This window comes from Balaenoptera ricei, chromosome 13 (assembly GCF_028023285.1).
Source record: "Balaenoptera ricei isolate mBalRic1 chromosome 13, mBalRic1.hap2, whole genome shotgun sequence".
Lineage (NCBI taxonomy): Eukaryota > Metazoa > Chordata > Mammalia > Artiodactyla > Balaenopteridae > Balaenoptera > Balaenoptera ricei.
The window spans coordinates 63,837,212-63,856,304 of NC_082651.1; the positions used below are offsets into that span (position 1 = coordinate 63,837,212).

General features: G+C 46.3%; 1 protein-coding gene and 1 long non-coding RNA gene across 2 annotated transcripts; one reads left to right on the top strand and one right to left on the bottom strand.

Annotated features, from left to right (window-relative positions):
• Window positions 1-4,943: 4,943 nt before the first annotated feature.
• LOC132377049 (uncharacterized) lies at window positions 4,944-7,596 on the bottom strand. The gene is made up of 2 exons (XR_009506503.1): window positions 7,134-7,596; window positions 4,944-5,015 (listed from the first exon to the last, which is right to left on the bottom strand). It is a non-coding gene; the product is annotated as an uncharacterized LOC132377049 (long non-coding RNA).
• An 83-nt stretch (window positions 7,597-7,679) lies between these two features.
• Window positions 7,680-17,262, top strand: MCFD2 (multiple coagulation factor deficiency 2, ER cargo receptor complex subunit; the record flags this gene model as incomplete). The annotated part of the gene is made up of 4 exons (XM_059942604.1): window positions 7,680-7,778; window positions 13,241-13,401; window positions 14,215-14,374; window positions 15,750-17,262. Coding segments are annotated over 4 exons (549 nt in total), but the record flags the coding sequence as incomplete, so codon positions are not given.
• Window positions 17,263-19,093: the final 1,831 nt, after the last annotated feature.

Sequence of the window (19,093 nt, forward strand, 5' to 3'; positions counted from 1 at the left end):
TAAGCAGCTAAAATCCAGATGCAGTGTCTGATACTGTGGTAATCTATATTATAACGTAAGATGAATTTACAAACTGTCAACTTAAAAAATGCACAACGTAAAAAAGTTGTGAGTTAGGTTTTATTCAGGGAACTTACTGAGGACTATACCCTGAGAAATGGCCTCTAAGTAGTTCTGAGGGGACTACCCTGAAGAGGGAGGGAAGAGCCGGTATATATATATATATATATATATATATATATATATATATATATATTAATTTTTCAGCCGGGAAATACCTATAGTCAAGCATACATTTTCGTAAAAGATTACTGCTAATGACAAAGAACGGATATCTATGTCTGGGAAGATACAGGAATCTGGGGTCACTGAAATTCTTCCTCATATGTGCGTCTTAATTATCTAGGGTCCCGTGTATCCAAAGCACAGAATGTCTCATCCTGTTTTTCCCGTCGGGAATTCTGCTCAGGGCGCACCACTGGTGGACAATTATAGTGGGTTACGACTTAACCCTTTGTATAAGGGGATGATGAGTGACACCCTTTGTTCTTTTTGTTTACAAAACGAATCCTGTCTGAGAAAGTTATGGCATTGATGAAGAACATATGGGACCTTGGGAATGAGAATGGGGGAATCTAGGTGGATTTCAATCTGAGTACCTGGCATTCCTAAAACTCACTGGGTCTCCCTTCCCAGGAGAGGCAGCTTCTTCCTTCCATCCTCTGATCCCTTGCTGGTACTCTCTATTAGCTGAGCCAGCAGGAAGCCAGCTGACAGGGAAGGCTAGGAAATGCAACCCACTGGGGTCAGCCCACTTGTGATGCAGAACACAAGAGGGGAAGAGTGAGGAATGGCTCTGGAGGCAAATACGCCCAGGACAGGACACCCCTGTGCTTTCTGCATGTGCCACTAATGTCCAAAGTCCTGCCATGGCCTCTCTCTGTCAGGTGGATCTACTTTGCATTTTCCTCATCCCAGGTCTCATCTGGTGTGCTTTGCTCTCACACCCAGCCCTCTTGGAGGGCTTTGGAAGTCTTGCCTCCTTTGGCTGAACCATGCTGGGGTTTGAGGGCTTGAGGATGCTCTCAGGCCCATCTTCCTAGACATCACTCTCAGAATTGCTTCTCCATTGTTCAGGTTCCATACTGGGCCCCACGGGGCTTGCCATCTCCTGGAAAACACCCAAGGGAAAGTGGGGACTCTACCCTGGTCTCCTCTCAAACCTAACCCAAGTCACGAGCCCTTGAACCAGCTTGGGATCATTTTTAAAGGGATTCTGCCCAAAAGAGTATCTGTTGGACTGCTAGGGAAAACCAGATATTGAGAGAGGACCAGGAGCCTTCCAAAAGAGAGGTGCTGCCCATGTCAGGGGGAGTGCAGTGAGAGGTCCAGCAGGGGAGCCACACAAAGGCACTCAGCATTATACATCAGCCAGATGGAGTGGGGAAAGAAGAGCCGACTTACCTACCGTACCAGTTAAGTAACAACATCCTTATCCCCCTTACCACTCTCCAGTCCATCCCCCCACTCAACCCTCGTGTGGTCATAAACAGCAGCTAGCGAGATGGGGAAGATTTGGTGATTGAGAGAGAGGAACTTGGTTTTTTATTAGACAATTTTCTATTCTACTTTTTTCTAGCCACATCCATGTGTAACTTAGATGCAAAAAATTTTTTAATTAAAATTCATGAAATGTACATTAACCATTATATATAATCAAATAATTATGCAGACCATACCACTCTAAATGAACAATCTCCAATTTCAACTGAGCCTTCAACTCAGGCCGGGAAGTCTTCTATCTCCTCTAGGCAGCTTGCTTTCCCAGTTACACAATGATGATTTCAAACTTTGACCCACTCAATCTACCTGCCCTTCCCCCAATCACGGCACTCTCAGAAAATAGCCATGCCTCCCAAATTTCAGGCTAACACCCATCTGGGCTTTGTATCCATTCTCTCCTGCCTCCTCAATAACCTTGTTCTTTCAGTTTTGTCCATTCTGCTCTTTTCAGTCTCATTTTTGCTGGCTCCTTCCCAAAAGGATTTAAACATGCACAAGGCCCTCCACCTTAAAGACAACACTTCTGGATGCTGTGTCCCCCTCTAGCTACTCTCCTTTCCCTCACAGCCAAGCATGAAAGGCTTGCCCATACTTGCCGTACCCAGTCTTACCCACCAGCCACTCACGACCCACTGTACGTTGGCTGCTGCCCAGCACTCCACATAAACTGCTCTCTGAGCCCCCAGTGACCTCACACTGATAAATCCAGTTCACATCTGAGTCCACATCTTGCTTGACCTCTGTATCACTTGAGAATGCTTTGGATTGCAAGTAACTGTCTTAGAGTGGCTTAAACAAATAGGAGTTCTCTGCACATAACAGGATATCTGGAAGTAAGCAGCTGCTGGTGCTGGTTCAGTGGCCCACAGCGTTAGGGCAGCCTTTCTAAATTCTCTCCCACTTCCGTCCATGATTGAGGATGACTGCTGAGACGGTACGTCCCCATTCAGGGCTGGAGGAAGGGGAAAGATCTGCACCCGTCACTTGTCTCTTTTATCAGAAAAGCAAGATTTCCCAAGTTCCCCTTCTGTCTCATTGCCCAGAACTATGTTACCTGGCCATCTAGCTGCAGAAAAGATGGGGAAGTGAGTGTTTAACGTTTTTTAGCCTTCATTGTGGAGACAGACAAGAGAGAAGGGTGTTGAAAATGGAAACTGGGCTACCACCGACTCAAACTCATCAGCGTTGGCCCGGTGTAGCTCTTTGGTTACCTGAAACCCATGCGCACCCCTCTTTCTCACATACACATCTGACATGCGGGGCGCTCACTCCATAAAGGAGGTAATCCTAAAGTCCCAGGCAGCTCCTACATACAGCTGAGAGTCCAGGTACTCTGTGTACTGTGCAGGCCCCTTTCAGGTCCAGATGTGGCTTCTCATGGTTGGATGATTTAAGCTAAGACAAGTTCGTTTTCCGCTAAAATGAGAAAGATGGGACGTACCAAGTGTTGGAGAGAATGGGGACCAATAGAACTCTTGCTGGAGTGTAAACTGACACAGTCACTTGGAAAAACTTTTGGCACTATCTAATATAGCTGAACATCTGCGTTCCCAGGAGCCAGCAGTTCTACTCCTAGGTTAATACCTGACAGAGACCTGAACAGATGTGCAAGAAAAGACATGTTCTACAATGTTGAAGTAGCATAATTTATAACAACCTAAAACTGGAAACCACCCAGATATCCACTGACAGTAGAAGGGAAAAGAGAATAGCATACAGAGATGAGAATGAATGCTCTAAATCTACACACTATGAATGAATCTCAAAATAATGTTGAGTAAAAGAAGCCATAGATAAAAGAGTATGTACTGTGTGATTCCATTTATAGAAAATACAGAAACAGGTAAAACTGCTCTGTGGTATTAGAAGTCAGGATAGCAATTACCTTTTAGGAAGAGGGTGGTGCTTGGAAGGGAGCACAAGCGGGTCTCCTAGGGTGTTGGTAATGTTCTGTTTCTTGATCTGGGAGCTGGTTATATGGGGGTGTTCAATTTCTGAAAATTTATTGAGCTGTATGCTTTTCTGTATGGGTACTTTTGTGTATACTATTCTGAAATAATAGAAAAAACCCCATATATTTACATATATGCCCCTGGTTCCTGGCACAGAGCTTCTAAAACCCTTGTAATTTCATAAGTGATAAGAACACTAGGAGCATCTTTTGTTCTAATATTTGGCCTTTGACCCTGGTTCCTGACAGTTTTTAAATCCTTTGGAATTTCCTTGGTGATAGGAGTGTCCTTTGTTCTAATGTGGCGACCCTTGGTGGGCCCCTGGATGGCTTCAGGATGGGTCTGATCACCAGAAAGACCAAATCATGATTAGACACTTTGAGCTTTTAGCTCCACCCACTATCCTCCAAGGAGGGGAGAGGGACTGGAGATTGAGTTAATGATCAATTATGCCTATGTGAGGAAGCCTCCATAAAAATCCCAATAGTACAGGGTTCGGAGAGCTTCTGGGTTGGTGGAACACATCCAGGTGTCTGCAGGATGGGGCACCCCAGCTCCAAAGGGACAGAAGCTCCTGTGCTTGGGACCCTTCCAGACCTCACCCTATGTATTTCTTCATCTGACTGTTCATCTGTACCCGTTATGATATCCTGTATTATATAATAAACTGGTAAATGTAAGTAAGTGTTTCCCTGAGTTCTGTGAGCTGTTCTAGCAAGTGATCAAATCCCCAGAGGGAGTCATGGGAGCCTTCAATTTGTAAAGTTGGACAAAAGTCATGGGTAACCTGGGGACCTACTAATTGTGCTTGGCATCTGAAGTGAGCGGCAGTCTTATGGGTCTGAGCCCTTTACCTGTGGGGACTGTACTAACTTCAGTTAGTGTCAGAATTGAATTGCATTGTAGGACACTCAGCTGGTGTTGCAAGGAATTGCTTGGTGTGGGGAAAAACCACACATCTGCTGTCAGAAGTATTGTGTGTGTGAGTAAAGGGACACAGAAGTGTGTTTTTTCTAAACAACCGTGTATCAATAAAATGTAAAAAACAAAACCAAACAAAAAATAAGGGAAACACATTCAATGCACAATGTGAAAAAATAAATAAATGCTTCCTTTCAGAAAAAAAGAATGGAAAATACGTAGTATCCCCCAGTCAGTGGCAGTGTATTAAGTTCTTGTTGGGAAATCTGGCAGCCCTTCCCTTGTTTAAACAGGAACAGACCAATGTTGACCAGGCTTGAAATTTTAGGGACACATGATTCCCTCAATCATTTGTTAGGCTTCTGGTCAATTCCATACATGAGTAATCACAATCAAAAACCTTATCTAGGGAGTCTTTAAATGGTTTTCTAATGAAAGATTATATTTCCCCCCCAAATAATTAATATATTTACTTGATTTTTTAAAAATTAAAGCCAAACAAAAAGATATAAAATGAGGTCTTTTTCTCACCTCTGTTCTCTTTTATTAGTTTCTTGTGTATACCTCAAATGTTTCTTTCTGCAAAACAAGCAAAACCAACTATTAGAATATTTAAGTCTTCTAGGGGCTGGTATCTGTGTGCTTAATTGCAGTGGAGACAATTCAAAACAAAGCAGGTAGAGAAGCCACCTATAGTCCACCTTTGCTACCTTGGGCCTCCATCTTCTCTCCTGATAAAGCTGCCTCTTCCCTGTCTCCATTTGTGCTGGCTTCAGCTTGGGTATTTAAAGAAAATTGTTTATTTCAACCCAGCAAGTCTCCAAATTGTGGGACTCAGCTAATTTAGGTTGTAAACTGCAGGTAAGATGTTCCTTTCCCACCAAGGCCTTATTTTCTTTCATCTCTGCTTTCCAATCAGTTATCTCTAATCTGGATTTGCCACGCTCTTGAAGGACTTTGCTGAAAGCTACTTAATAAAGGAAAAAAAAAAAAAGCCAACAGTCACGAATGTTCTGTATTGTTCCTGAGATTTCTCCTGCAATACAACTTTGGTTGGCATGTGGGTTTTTCCCAAGGTCCAGCAAGTGACAGCAGTTCAACAGTTTAACTGCTGCTTAACATGTTGGTCACCAACTTTCTTTGGAATAGAGTCTTTACCACTGGCTACCTTAACCTTCTGTTAGCCAATTTCACGTTTTAGTATCTGTTTTTTTGTGTCCTACTTCTGGTACCAAGTTATTTGCCTGTTAGGAATGGGTTCAGCTACAAGTTATAGAACGCTCACCTATAAATGGCTTAAACAATTGACTCACGGACTAAAATGGGGCAAGAATGAAGGTAGGTAGCAGATGATAGTTTCCTGGATGTCAATTATACCTCAATAAAGTTGAGGGGGCAAAAAGGATAGCTCCTCGAATTTGGCTTGAACAACCAAATGGATGGCAGTGATATTCACTAAAATGGGAAAAACAGAGAGGTACACGTTTGGGGGTGAAAATTAATATTTTGGTGGGCCAAGTTAAGTTTGCGATGCCAGTTAGACACTTGTGTGGAGACGTCAAGTAAGCAGTTGTTTAGAGGAGTCAGGACTTACAGGCAGAGGTCATTGTTAGAGATCTACCTTTTGGAGTCATCTGCTTACAAATGGCAGCTAAAACTATATGACTAGATGAAATCACAGAAGGAGAGTGGGTAGGGAGACAAAGAAAGAGACTAAGGATAGAACACTAAGCACTTTGATATTTACAGGTTGAGCAGAAGATGAGAAGTCAGTGATAAGAACCCAAGAAAGAATAGTCAATGAGGTAGGAGGAGGACCAAGAGTACATGGCATCAGAAAACAAGAGAAGAAGGTGTTTCAAAGTGGGGATGGCTGACTGTGAGGAACAGTACTGAGAGGGCAAGTAAAAACAGAGAAGGAGAAGCACCACTGAATTTGCATGGAGATTGTAGTTTCAGCAGTGTAGTGGGGAAGAAACCAGAGCAAGATTATATGATTGTGGGGATGGGCTATTAGAGGGGGAGTAACTGGTGATTCGAGAGAGAGAGAGAGGACATAGGCTAAGATCCATAGAAAAATGTAAGCGTTGGTTAAACAGAATGAGAATGCTTTATCCATCAGACACTGAGCTTGTTGAAGGAAGAGACCATATCTTGTTTGTATTTGTTTCTCTGGTAACTCCTAGCGCAGTGCCTAGTACCTAGGAGGTACTCAAAAAATGTTACTGAATTAATGAATAAATGAGCAAATGGAAGAATGGATGGATGGCAGAGGGAGAGCTGAAAAATGAACTAGATCTAACTAACTCAAACTTCAGGGTAAGGAAAGGGGAAGGAGCCTGGAATTAATAGGGTTTCTTCTATCCTACAAAGCCCCTGCTCTGTTGCCACAATGGTCAGGGAAGGGAGGAAATAAAGATTTCTGAACTTCAATGGAAAAACAGTGCCTTCTCTGGGCTATTAAGCTATTAAGTGGTTCTTGATTCTAGACCATGTTTTCACCATCCATGTTTCTTTCTTCATTCTGCCAACACATAAAAAGACAGGAAGCCCGGGTGCCTTGTTCTCCCAGTTCCCAGACACCCAACATGGTCCTCTCAACCAAGTCCCTGCATCTTCTTCAGTCCCTGGCTGAGCCCCCAGCAGTTCCATATTTCCTGGGGTTATTTGGAATTTTTCCTTAGAGATGCATCTTACCTATCTAAGGATCGGTATATCCGAAGTACAGAAAGTTTCCTGTTTTCCTCCATCCTGAATTCCCCTCGGGGCACACTGTTGGTGGTCAATTGCAGTGGCTAATGGCTTGATCCTTGTAGAACTGGAATGGCACGCAACATTTTTTTTCTTTACGCTATTATCTTTCTTCCCAACTTGCAGTCAGAAGAGCCCAGGAACCTGTAAATGTGGAGGTGGAGGTGGAGTTGGAGCTGAAAGCCAGTTTTGACACCCACTGCATCCGCTTTCGCCACCTTAGGTCCTCGCCCTACTACGTCCCTGGGGGCTTCCGGGGTTGCCTAGCAACCTTCGGGGACTCTGGGGGTTCAGGTGGCCTAACCGAGTGTCGCCCTCGGGAAGGTAGGCAGAAGAAATGCCTCCGCCCAGCCCTTACTGGGCCCGAGCCCGTTACACGCGGAGTCACCCCAGCGGCCCACACTACCAGGCGCCGGGCAGGGGCGGGGCCCGCGGCGCCAATGGGCGGGCGGAAGGGGCGCGCGTGCGCACAGCGGAACGGGGGGGTGGGGCGGGGCCGAGAAAAAGCGTTCTGAGGACGGGTGCTGGCGAGGCTCACGCTGTAGGGCTTCGTGTCCGGTGAAAGCTGTTTGGCTGCTGCTGGCTGCGAGGGTGAGTGAACCAGGGAGCAGCCGCAATCCGGCTGCGGCCTGTGAGGCCTGTGACCCGACCTTGGAGGAGGAAGTCCGTGGGGCGGCATTCAGGGGTCCGCAGCGGGGCGGGATCCCGGCGTCCCTTCGGTGGGCTCGGGGCTTCTGGCTCAGGTTGGGAGGCAGGAGCGGCCTGGGTGAGGGTATCGGACCCCGAGTCGGCCCGGGAAGCTAGCCGACTAGGAGCAGAGCCTCTTCCCCGGGGCAGATGCCCGTAGAGGCTTTAAAGCCTGATGGGCTCGACCAGGGCCGATCTCTGCCCTCTTGGAGGACCTGCGCGCGGGCCTGAGTCGTAGCTCTCCATCTGCTCCTGTATCCCATCTCCCTCTGTGGGAGACAATAAACAGGTCCTGTCGGGCGGGCGAGCTTGGCCAGGCCGTGCCAGGGTAGTGGGGAGGTGGGGGAAGCTTGTATTCCCGTCTAGTATTCCCTGTCTGGGCATGGCACCCGCCATCCACCCAGTTGCCCAAGCAGAAACCTGGGCGTCATTCTCACCTCCTGCACTCTTTACCCACCCACATCGAATCCATCACAAATCTCTCTGGGATACACCCACTTCTCCACGCCCAGTTCCTCTGCTCTAGCTAGTTCAGGCCACCTTCATCTATCCCCTGGACTACTCAGTAGCCTCCTGACTGGTCCCCTGTATCCCTTCTCCATCCTCTGTAGTTTGTTATGTAGTGGAAAGCCAGAGTGATGGTCTTAAAACAGAAATCTGATCACGTCACCAGACCTCTCTCCCCATTCCCTTATTGCCCTTCCGTGGATTCCCATTCCTCTTATAAGCTCTTGAACAGGGCTTACAAGGCCCTTCGTGACCTGTCCTCTTCTTACTTTAACTCATCCATCTCCACTATACTGTGTCTTCAACCATATTGAACGCTTTTTATTCCCAGATTGGATCAAGTTCCTTCTAGGCTTAGGTGTTTGTTACATTATGTTCCCTCTACCTGAGGTGCTATCCTTTAGCACCTTAAAAAAAAAAATCATCCTTCATGCATTAACCCAGGTGTGGTTGGGGCTTCTGTGGTACCCCAGGGCTGTCGCATTAACTGGTCTTTCTTTTCCACCAGGCTGTAATCCGTGTGACAGGAGCCTGTCTGGTTCACAGCCCTATCCTTAGAACCTTGTGCAGCACCAAGCTGTTAGTAAAGAGTGTTAGTTAAATGTATAAATGAAGCATGGCAGCTCCCTGGGCTCCCCAAATGAACAAAGAGATCAAGTTATTAAATGCCTGCTTTTTCAGAACCAGTTCTCAATCCCCAACCCATGTAGAGGTTTCTTTGCCTAGGAACCTGGTTCTTTTCTTGCTTTCCAGGACCATGGTAGTTTTAGATGGGGAAATACCAGTCAGGTTTTTCTTTGGCATCGCCTCTGGCTACAGGATGTGTGGCTGCTTTGAGGTTGATTCTCAGCTGAGGGCCCCAGCATGAGAGAAAAGTGGCTAACAGCTGCTGTGGTTTTTATGGGAGGAAGGCTCGCTGCAAACTCTTAGGTCTTGGTAAGACACAATGATCGTGGGCCAGGCCAAACCACTGGCGGGATGGCTCCAAAGGGAAGTTATTTTTTTTTAGCGTAGTCAGATCCTCTGTGATAGGGAACAACACACCTAAGTTCCAGGATCCACTGCCCTGATTCAGAGTGAAGGTGTGCTATGCCAGGTCAGCTCAGCACTTTGAAATAAATTCACTAGGGTAAAGGAGAGACAGAGAAAATAGGTTCCCTATCCTCAGAGAGGGAGAGAAAAGAGAAAAACAAACGGAGCACAATATGTGACCATATGTTAAGGCCAAGTGAGTGTGAGCGACTGCAGACTGAGGTCAGAGGAGGGAACAGTTGGTCTTGGCTGGGAGAACACAGAGGTGACATTTGAATTGGGCCTGGAAGGAACAGGGAGGACAGACATGTGGAAACAGTGGGAACAAATGCTCTGGGACTGGAAGAGGCTGCTGGAGCTGTGAGGGAAGCCCTGTTACAGTCAGGGCACTGCGGAGCTCCCTACCATCAGTGGTCTAGCGCTTCCTCCCAGGAATGACGCTTCTCCTTGTGAAGGGTGTCTCAATGGTTGTGCTCCACTCTCTCAGAAATCTCTCCTCTGGATTTTTCTCCAGCCTAGCCTTGAATTTCTCAGAGGCCAGTGAGCCCAGGAACTCCTGGGGCTTATCTGCCAAGGTCTTTGCTCATGGCCTTGAGCTAAGTAGTGGGAGTGTGGATGATGCAACTTGTTCTTTCGGTGGAAGGGACTTGCTAATATTTCCTTTTCAATGTGAGTAGTTTAATTTGTTAAGTGGCAGTCAGATTCCCTGTGCTCCTTGTAGCACTTGTAGGGGGGAGTTTCTCTTCTGTGTTTGTAGATTTGACTCTTGTTGTGGTCTAATGGTTAGAAACCTGCCACGGCAGACCAAAATGGGGTAAGTCCAAAATGTATGGTTCTTGACCTTTATCCTGTCTCCTATGAAGAGGGGGTAATTTGGACTCAAGCACTTGGTTGCTTTTTGGTGTTATTTGAATAGAACCTCTCCCCCGCCTACCCCATCCCTATCTGATATACTAAGTATCCAACCACATAGTTATAGGAAATGGTGCCATGGGTCCGATGACCACTCAGCTCTTCTATCTGATAGATATCTCCAAAAAAAGTTTCATCCTCAGTTACATTGACATCAAAACTTGGCAGCGTTATCTGTGAAGCTGGTAATCCCCCCAGCTCCTGAGGACCATGGCACACAGGCTGAGAATCACCAGCCTCTGTGCAGGCACTGTGCCCAATGCTGGGGATGTGGATGCAGTCCCCGGCCTCACAGAGCCCAGTTCCACAGGGGGTACTGAGAGGTAATCAGGCATGTTCAAGGTCGTGTGCACAGCTGTTGTCAGCGATGGACAGGACCCTTCTGAAGGGAATCACTTAGGAGCATATGGGAGGAACGCCTAAGCCAGACTTGGAATTGAAGAAGGCTTGCTGGAGAAAGAGACATCTAATGCATATGAATCTGAAAGGCTTGGGAGGAACTGGCTTCCCTCTCTGGTCCCTCTTGTCCCAGAACTCTGTGGTGCGTGGTCAGAACAAGTTGTTCTGCTCTAGTTGGGGCAGTCTGCTGAGAGTAACTTGAGACCTTGTTTTCTGGAACCAGGTACAGTGGCAGTGGCCTCATCAGGGTCTGGACACTTTTATTTGGTAAGATTGGGATGTAGTTTCTGGCTGTTCCTGAATTATTTTGTAGAGATGAGATTTAACTGGAATCCCCCTTCTTATTCCATCCATATAGTCTGGAACAAAATTATGGGATGAATTGCATTAAATACATATTTGTAAAGACAAAACATGTTTATAGTAGAAATTTTGAAAGCAATAGAAAAGTAAAGAGAAGAAAAATCAAAGTCACTCCTAGGGGCTTCCCCTGTGGTGCAGTGGTTAAGACCCTGAGCTTCCACTGCAGGGGGCGTGGGTTAGATCCCTGGTCGGGGAACTAAGATCCCACATGGCATGGGCAAAAAAAAAAAAAAAAAACACTCCTAATCTCATAATTCAGAAAATAATCTTTGTTAATAGTTTTTAGTCATTGTTCTGTGTATGAGAAATATACGTACATTGTTTTGGTTTTTACAAAAATGAATTCTTCTTTTTTTTTTTTTTTTTGACTGTACCACGCGGCTTGTGGGATCATAGTTCCCCATCCAGGGGTTGAATCGGGGCCACAGCCGTGAAAGCACTGAGTCCTAACCACTGGACTGCCAGGGAATTCCCCCAAAATGAATTATTCTTTACAGACTTTTGTAGCCTGCTCTTTTTCTCTTGGTATATATTGAGCATCTTTTTTCTGTTTCTGTTATGAATTATGATGATTGCATTATGATGTCCCTATTCAGTTATGAGACTAGATGCTTCTTTTTACACTGTAGAAGTTATACATCCCAGTGACCATTGTCTCCTTAGAGAGGATACTGCTGATATCCAGCAAAGTGGGTTTGGGAAATTTTCTTAAACATTGTGGGGATGGCATTCTCCCAGGGTCCTACCCTACAGAGCCTTTCAGGGAGGGTGAGAGGGGCTGTAACACCTCAGTGGAGATGGCGGCAGCTTCGGAGCTGAGCTGTGTGTGGCATGTGCGAGGGTCTGACTAGTACCTTATGCTTTCTCTTCGCTGCTCTAGGTTTTTTGGCTGCAGCTGGCTCCTTAGAAATCACTGGCCTTTATTATCCAGGGAAGTGAATGTGTGAGTCAGGTGTTTCCTTTGTGTTGTATGGAGGTCTCCTGGCTGTCCTTCACCTTCCTTTTTGAGGTCAGTCTGTAAGCCCCTGGAAGGACCAGGACTTTCTGTTTAACAGCAGTTAGTAAAGGCCTGAGCCTTGGTGGGGATATGGGTGGGAACAAAGCACTCCTGCCCTCGGGGAGCTTGCTGTGTAGCCAATTGTGTCTTCTTGTTGACCACGATTCCAAGTCTAGCCAAACCCCAGAAGTACTTGATGGAACCTAATTCCTATGGAACTCTCCTCTCCAGTGCTCTTTCACCTGGTTCAGTTACTTGCCTCTGTCACAGCCCTGGGAGGTGGACAAGGCAAGGGTTAACGTCCTCTTTTCCGTGTCCACCACTGCGGGCCTTGATATGACCCGCCCCGTTGCTTCCCTCAACCCCCGTCTCTGGACTCACTCCACCTAATACCTTCCCTACTGTGCTGCCAGCTGAGCCAATGTGAAACCAAGCTCTGATCTCGTCTCCCATTCATGAACCCTCAGTGGTTCCCATTTATCCCCAGGAAACTTCAGCCCCCTTGGCCTAGCAGGCAAAGCCACATCCAGCACAGCCTGGTCAACCTCTGCAGCCTGTTGTCCCCCATTCCGTCTACTTCATACCCTCTAAGCTCCAGCCTAACTAAACCACACGGAATTTCTCTTCCACTTGTCTGCACCTGCCCCTCTGCTCCCACCTTCCCTTCGTCCTTCAGTCCCTGCACATCCACTGCGTGCCCATCCATCCGGGCCCTGCTGAAGTATCCCCATGTCTGTTAACCTTCTCTGGCTTCAGAGAAGAAGGAAACTTCTTCCTCTGAACTCTCAGAGGGTTTAATCTTTCTTTAGTACACCTCACTTTGTGCCTTGATTCGTGCTCTCAGTAAGAAGTATTTCTCTCGCCAGACTGTAAGCTGCTTGTAGGCAGGAGTACTCTCCAAATCCCTATAAGCTCTCATCAAGTTGCTTGGCATTCCAAAGGGGCTTCAGGAAATGTCATGGACCTGCCTTCCCGTTTGAGTGATGAGGACCTGGAGAACGCAAGGTCATCCTGCAGTCTGCTGGCCTGGGCCCAGTCCTCCTCTTTCCCAGCCTTGCTTCTTCACCCAGGTTCCCAGGAGTGCGCTGTGTCAAGTCTTGAAAGAACCTCAGTTCTGGTGTTCTTACCTTCATCTTCTGTGTTCCCCACCTCCCAGGTACCGGTGACCATGAGATCTCTGCAGCTGCTCAGAACCCCCTTCCTGTGCACCCTGCTCTGGGCCTTTTGTGCCCTGGGTGCCAGGGCCGAGGAGCCCGGGGCCAGCTTCTCCCATCCTGGCAGCGTGGGCCTGGATAAGAGCACAGTGCATGACCAAGAGTACGTATTCAGCCGGGGCTGTGGTCCAGGGGCCTCCCCATCTGCAGCTGCAGCCAGCTGCAAAGGCACGCGCAGTCCAGCTTTCCTTCTACTATTTGTACGACCCCTTAACATTTTCTAAGGATGATATTTATTCCTTATAGCCACCTGTAAGTCAGGTATTCTTTTTTCACCATCATATCACAGATGGAGGATCTTGAGGCCCAAAAGGGATAAATGACTTGCCTGAATTCATTGTCTGTCTCTTTCACCACATACAGACACACACACACACACACACACACACACACACACACACATTCATTGTCTGTCTCTTTCACCACCTACAGACACACACACACACACACACACACACACACACACGTACTTGCAGAGTCCAAAATAGAGCTAAGGTTTCTTGCTTCTGACAAGACCTTTTTCTTTTGTATTGGCATGTTCAAACATTGACTCATTTGTTGCCACTTTTGCCCTGGGCCAGTTAGCCTCACACATTATACTCTGTTATCCTTAAATTGGTTTAAGAAAAAAAAATTAATGGCTCCCCAAAGTGCTATAACAATATTCTAATAATAAAAAGGAAAAACACCCATAATCTTGCCAGCATAATAGATGAACTATTTGATTTTTTGTTTTCCCCTGCTCCTTTCAGGGCCTTGCCTGTATCTATCTTCCTTGAGTGTGGTCTGCCACTGTTGATGTTTGTTTTTCTGGGATGGATGAACTTTAAGATCTTGAACATTTCAGAGTCCTTAAGATTTTGGTAGGATCCCAGCATCACCACCAAGTGGTCTGAGTGTCACTGTTGGTCTTTAGGCATATCATGGAGCATCTAGAAGGTGTCGTCAACAAACCAGAGGCAGAGATGTCCCCACAAGAACTGCAGCTCCATTATTTCAAAATGCATGATTATGACGGCAATAATTTGCTTGACGGCCTAGAACTCTCCACAGCCATCACTCATGTCCATAAGGAGGTAGGTCAGGCAATGGCTCAGTAGACAGCATCTCGGAAAGGCCTCCCTCTGGTAACTCAGTCCCCGAACTTGATGACCTCCCCCGTCCTTGTGCAACACTATTGCTGCTTCTCCTTTTTCTGCTCACCCTCTGTTCTGCCTCTTTTCCTGTTCAGCGGTCCTTCTCACACAGGGTGACGGGCTGAGGCAGAAGCCCCAGAGCTTTCCTTGTATCTTTAGCAAGTGCCGCTGGCATTTCTGCTGCATGCCAGCATCTGAGAACCAGCTAAAAGACAGACCACATTCCAAATGCAGAACAGGGGAGAAGTTATCTCATTTGGGAAGAATGGCGAGTCAGGGGACCAAGGGCTCGAGGGATTTGGTGATAATTGAGGGTTTGGGTGATACAGTACGGTGCTCGTAGTTTACAAAGCACTTTCCGGCAGGTTAGAGATCTCGTTTGATCACTGCAGTAGCCTGGGAGCAGGAAGGGGCAGGCCTTGTTATTGCCCCCAGTTTGAGAGGTGAGGAAGCTGAAGTTCAGATCTTATGTCTCCAGATCTAATGTGTGTCCCACTGTGCCACACTGTAATCTCTAGAGAGCAGGAGAGGCAAAGTTGGGGAGGGCGTGTGCTCGCACGGCTGCCGGCTGAGCCGGGCGGGGTTTGCGTTGAAGGCTGCAGGGAGCGCTAGGGCTCGCAACAGGAGGCTGGCGTGACGAGCGCAGGGTCTGCTATGGGAGGCGTACGGGCGGACGCCGGGCAGAGGGACTGGGGTCCAGCAGCCCTGGCAGGGGAGGATGCTGGTGGCGGCAGGAGAGGGAAGGGGGACGTGGGAGAGGAGGCAGGGGAAGAATCAGCCGAGGACGTGAACAGCAGTAACTCAGCACTCGGCACTGGGAGCAGAAACGCCTTCACCTCAAAGATGGCGACGGGGTCTACTGGTCGGCAGGGCCTTCTTCCTCTTGTTCTGACCCCGAGATGCTGTCTAGCGTGGACTGTTTCCACTTTAGCAGAGCTGACCCTCAGGAGGGCCTGGGCTGTGAGCTTTTCTCTAGCATGGGGCTGCGGGTCCTGGAATCTCTGAAGCTCAGAATTCTGTGTGGACCCAGCTTTCTACAATGAACACGTATGACTTTTGTAATGAGAAAAGAATGAAAAGTAATTTTTAAAACAAATAAGCAAGGGCTTGCTTTGATTGTATCGTCCTTTAACTGCCAAAAATCATTTCTAAATTGGATTATTATGAATTGACTCTGGATCTGTTATGTGGTTTGTGGATTCCTGGAAGTAGAAGTACTACATCTGAAGGAGTTTACTGACATTTTATTTTGGACATTAACCAAGCTCTTCCAGTAAAAGATGCCGCTCATCCTTGTCTAATTTGTACCTTGTAGGAAGGGAATGAACAGACGCCAATGAACGAAGATGAACTGATCAACTTAATAGATGGTGTTTTGAGAGACGATGACAAGAACAATGACGGATACATTGACTATGCCGAGTTCGCAAAATCACTGCAGTAGACACGATGTGGCCACCTCCCAGTTAGATGCAAATGTGAATCATTATAATGTGATCAAACACTTTCGGTAATGCAAAATAACTCATTTCCAAAATACTGCTACGGTATTTTGGTACAAACCTGTAGCAAATTGTTACACTGGGGTGAGAAAGAGAAATCAAGAGAAATCAAAAAGCAGAGAAATGGGACATACTGTAGTCCCCAAGTACTATTAAATCTCTTATTGGACAAGGGCTTGATTAAAGAATCCTTTTAAGAATATTGGATAATTGGAGCTGAGCACTCAGGAACTAGACTGGAGAATGCTGCCAGGCTCTTGGTTTTAATTCATGCTACCTGAAGAGTAAGACAAGCTCTTGCTAACTGGACACACTTTTCAGCAACTGAAGGAATGGAATGAATGCCAAATGTTTCCCCTGGTGGGTCCTGTCTCTTCAGGAAACGTGGTCAGTATTCTGTAAAGTTCCCCTGGCCTAAACGATTACTTGTTCTGGCCAAGGGAGTATTTATTAGGCTATTTCAAAGCCACAGCATCTGTTTCGAAGAATGTCAAATAGTTCAGCTAGCCACAGAGTCTTAAGATTCTGTGTCTCCTGGCACTTTGGAAACAACACACCACTGACCTAAGTGATTCACCTTTTTCAGTTTTTCAATATTTTATAAAACTACTGCCACATCCTTACGCTTTCTTTTATGTCTTCTTCAACCTAGGAGAGACCTCGAGTCTAAAAGTATTCTCTACTTCTCATCATTGGCAAATGTTACAGCTTTCTAAATATGTGTATTTAACTCTTGTTTCTAGGGTTTTGTTTTGCAGTTTAGAAGCTCTTAGGAATATAAGGACTTTATCCCTTCTGCTTGATACAGCAGGGGTGAACTACTAGCTGGTCTAGCGTAAGTGAGAAGTGTAAAGATTCTTCAGCAAACACAGTGATTAACTCAATGCAAGTTAGATTTAGAAGGAATGTTGTTTAAATTACCTCTTCTAGCCTGAATACATGAATTCTTTCGGATCAGGAAAGATTAGAAAAAGAAGCCTAAAAACTCTTAACATTATGAATTTCAATAGTAATTGAAAACAAGCAGCGGCAGCAGATTATAATTTGGTTTATGGGATGTGACGCATGTGCTGTGATAGGAAACCTGAAATGATGGTTGAATGGGAAAAAAACTGCATAAAATTTGCTGTAAGATATATAGAGACTTATTTTCTGTACCAAAGTATTCTTATAAGAAAAATAAGTATTTGTAAAAATGGTTTCGTGTCAAGTATTTGTGCAATCAGAGCTGAATTGTAAACTATTCTTGTAATATCTAGTTATTTTGAAAGATTTATATAATGAATTCTGGATATATGACCAATAAAACTGATGAAACAAAAGAAAGAGCAGTTGATTTTGTCCACATAGGCTGCTTCTCCTACCACATGAAGGGTCGGTTGGTTTAATGCAGAAGTTTACATGTGCCTTCTCCATCCCAGGTGCTGGGGCCCTCCCCGGCGCTACCCTGTTCCTTTCTGCAGGGGTAGATTCCCAGGATTCACAGTCACTTTCCCCTTTTAGGCATTTTTTCCTCTGAATGAAATCACTTTTTTGGACCTTCCTTCTCTGGCCGAGTTCAGATTATGACCGCATTCTCTAGCTTAGGAAAATACAAGCTTTTCTCCTTGAGTCTGGTGACTGACTGGTTTTTCTTTGCCAGAAAATTTAATTAGATAGTGTTATTGAAAGCCTCCCTGGCCCAAGCAAAAAGCACAGTCTTCCCTGGCTTTTTGGAAATGACACTTTGTTCTGCCAGTTGAAAAGTGAGCAAGGGAAGAAGTTACCATTGCCTGCCCCACCCCCTGCCTGAAACCCCTTCTTCATCCAGAGCTGCCCTTCTGGATGGATCTAGTGAGCAGGCTCGCGGTTGAAAGGACCTCACACTGTTGGCAGCTAGGGAGTGAGGCAGCTGGGGAGCAAGAAGCCAATTCTTACAAGGTCACCCAGACCAGACACCTCTTTCCTCCTCCACAGCTGGCTGCTATTTGAAATTATTGCATGCTGGCCTCTGCGGTCCTGTTAGCCTACTTTTCCTTTTAGGAAATTTCCCTGTGGGAGAGGGGCCTGCACCATCAGGGGCAGAGCATGGTCTACCCTTCCGTCTCATACCTCCTTTATCTCCTCTCCCTTTTGTGAGGCGTTGGCCTTCTCATAGCTCACCTCAAGGATTTCTCAGAATTTATAAGAAACATCTCTGCACCTTAGTTTCTTTCTCTCTAAAATGAAGATAAGTATACTTGAGAGAGGCCGCCTCATAACAGCACAAGCCTTGGACTCAGGCAGAGCTATGCTCTGAAGTTCTCTCCACTGCAGTTTCTCATCTAAAACTATAATGAAGCTTAACCCACAGAGTGGTTAAGAGTATTAACAAAGTGAGAGAAAATACGTAAAACATCAAGCAAGTGGCTGGCACAGAGTAGGAGCTAAACACGGTCAGTCCCTTGTTCCTCAGCCTGGCTGAAGAGTCAGGGCCCCTTCTCACTGAAGAGTGGGGCTGGAGGGGCTGGACAGAAGTGTAAGACCCCTAGGGGCTGGCATCAAAGGGTCTTCTCTGCTTGTCTTTTTTTAAATCTGAATTTTTAATTTTTTTTTAATTTTTTGGCCGCACTGCGCAGCTTGTGGGATCTCAGTTCCCTGACTGCGATTGAACCCGGGCCACGGCAGTGAAAGCGCCAAATCCTAACTACTAGGCCACCAGGGAACTCCCTCTTCTCTGCTTCTTATATTCCTCAGTCTAAGTGCTGAATGAATGAGTGAGTGAATGAGTGAATGAATTCTCAGAAGAGAAGAAATGAAGGGTCATATTAAATGCAATGGTGAAAGACACAAAAGCATTGAAATAGAAATCAGACCAAAGGAGTTTTCTTCTCACCTGGCCTCCTGACAGTTGATTTCACTGGGCCTCAGTTAATCCCCCTGAGAAAGGGGAGAACTGACCACCTCCCACAGCTCCTTAGTCGGCACACGGAAGGCACCAAGCCATTAGCTATGCCTCCCTCCTTAGAAAGATCTGGAAAAGAGAAGAGAGGCACCAGCAAGTGTGCAGGGCTCTGGGGATAGAGACCACCAGAGGACAGCTGCTTCCAAACTTGCTTTTTCACCTGCGGTTCCCCAAGAGAGTTTTGGAGGTGTGTAGTTTTAAGAAAGCACTAGAGAAGGATTTTTAAAATAAATG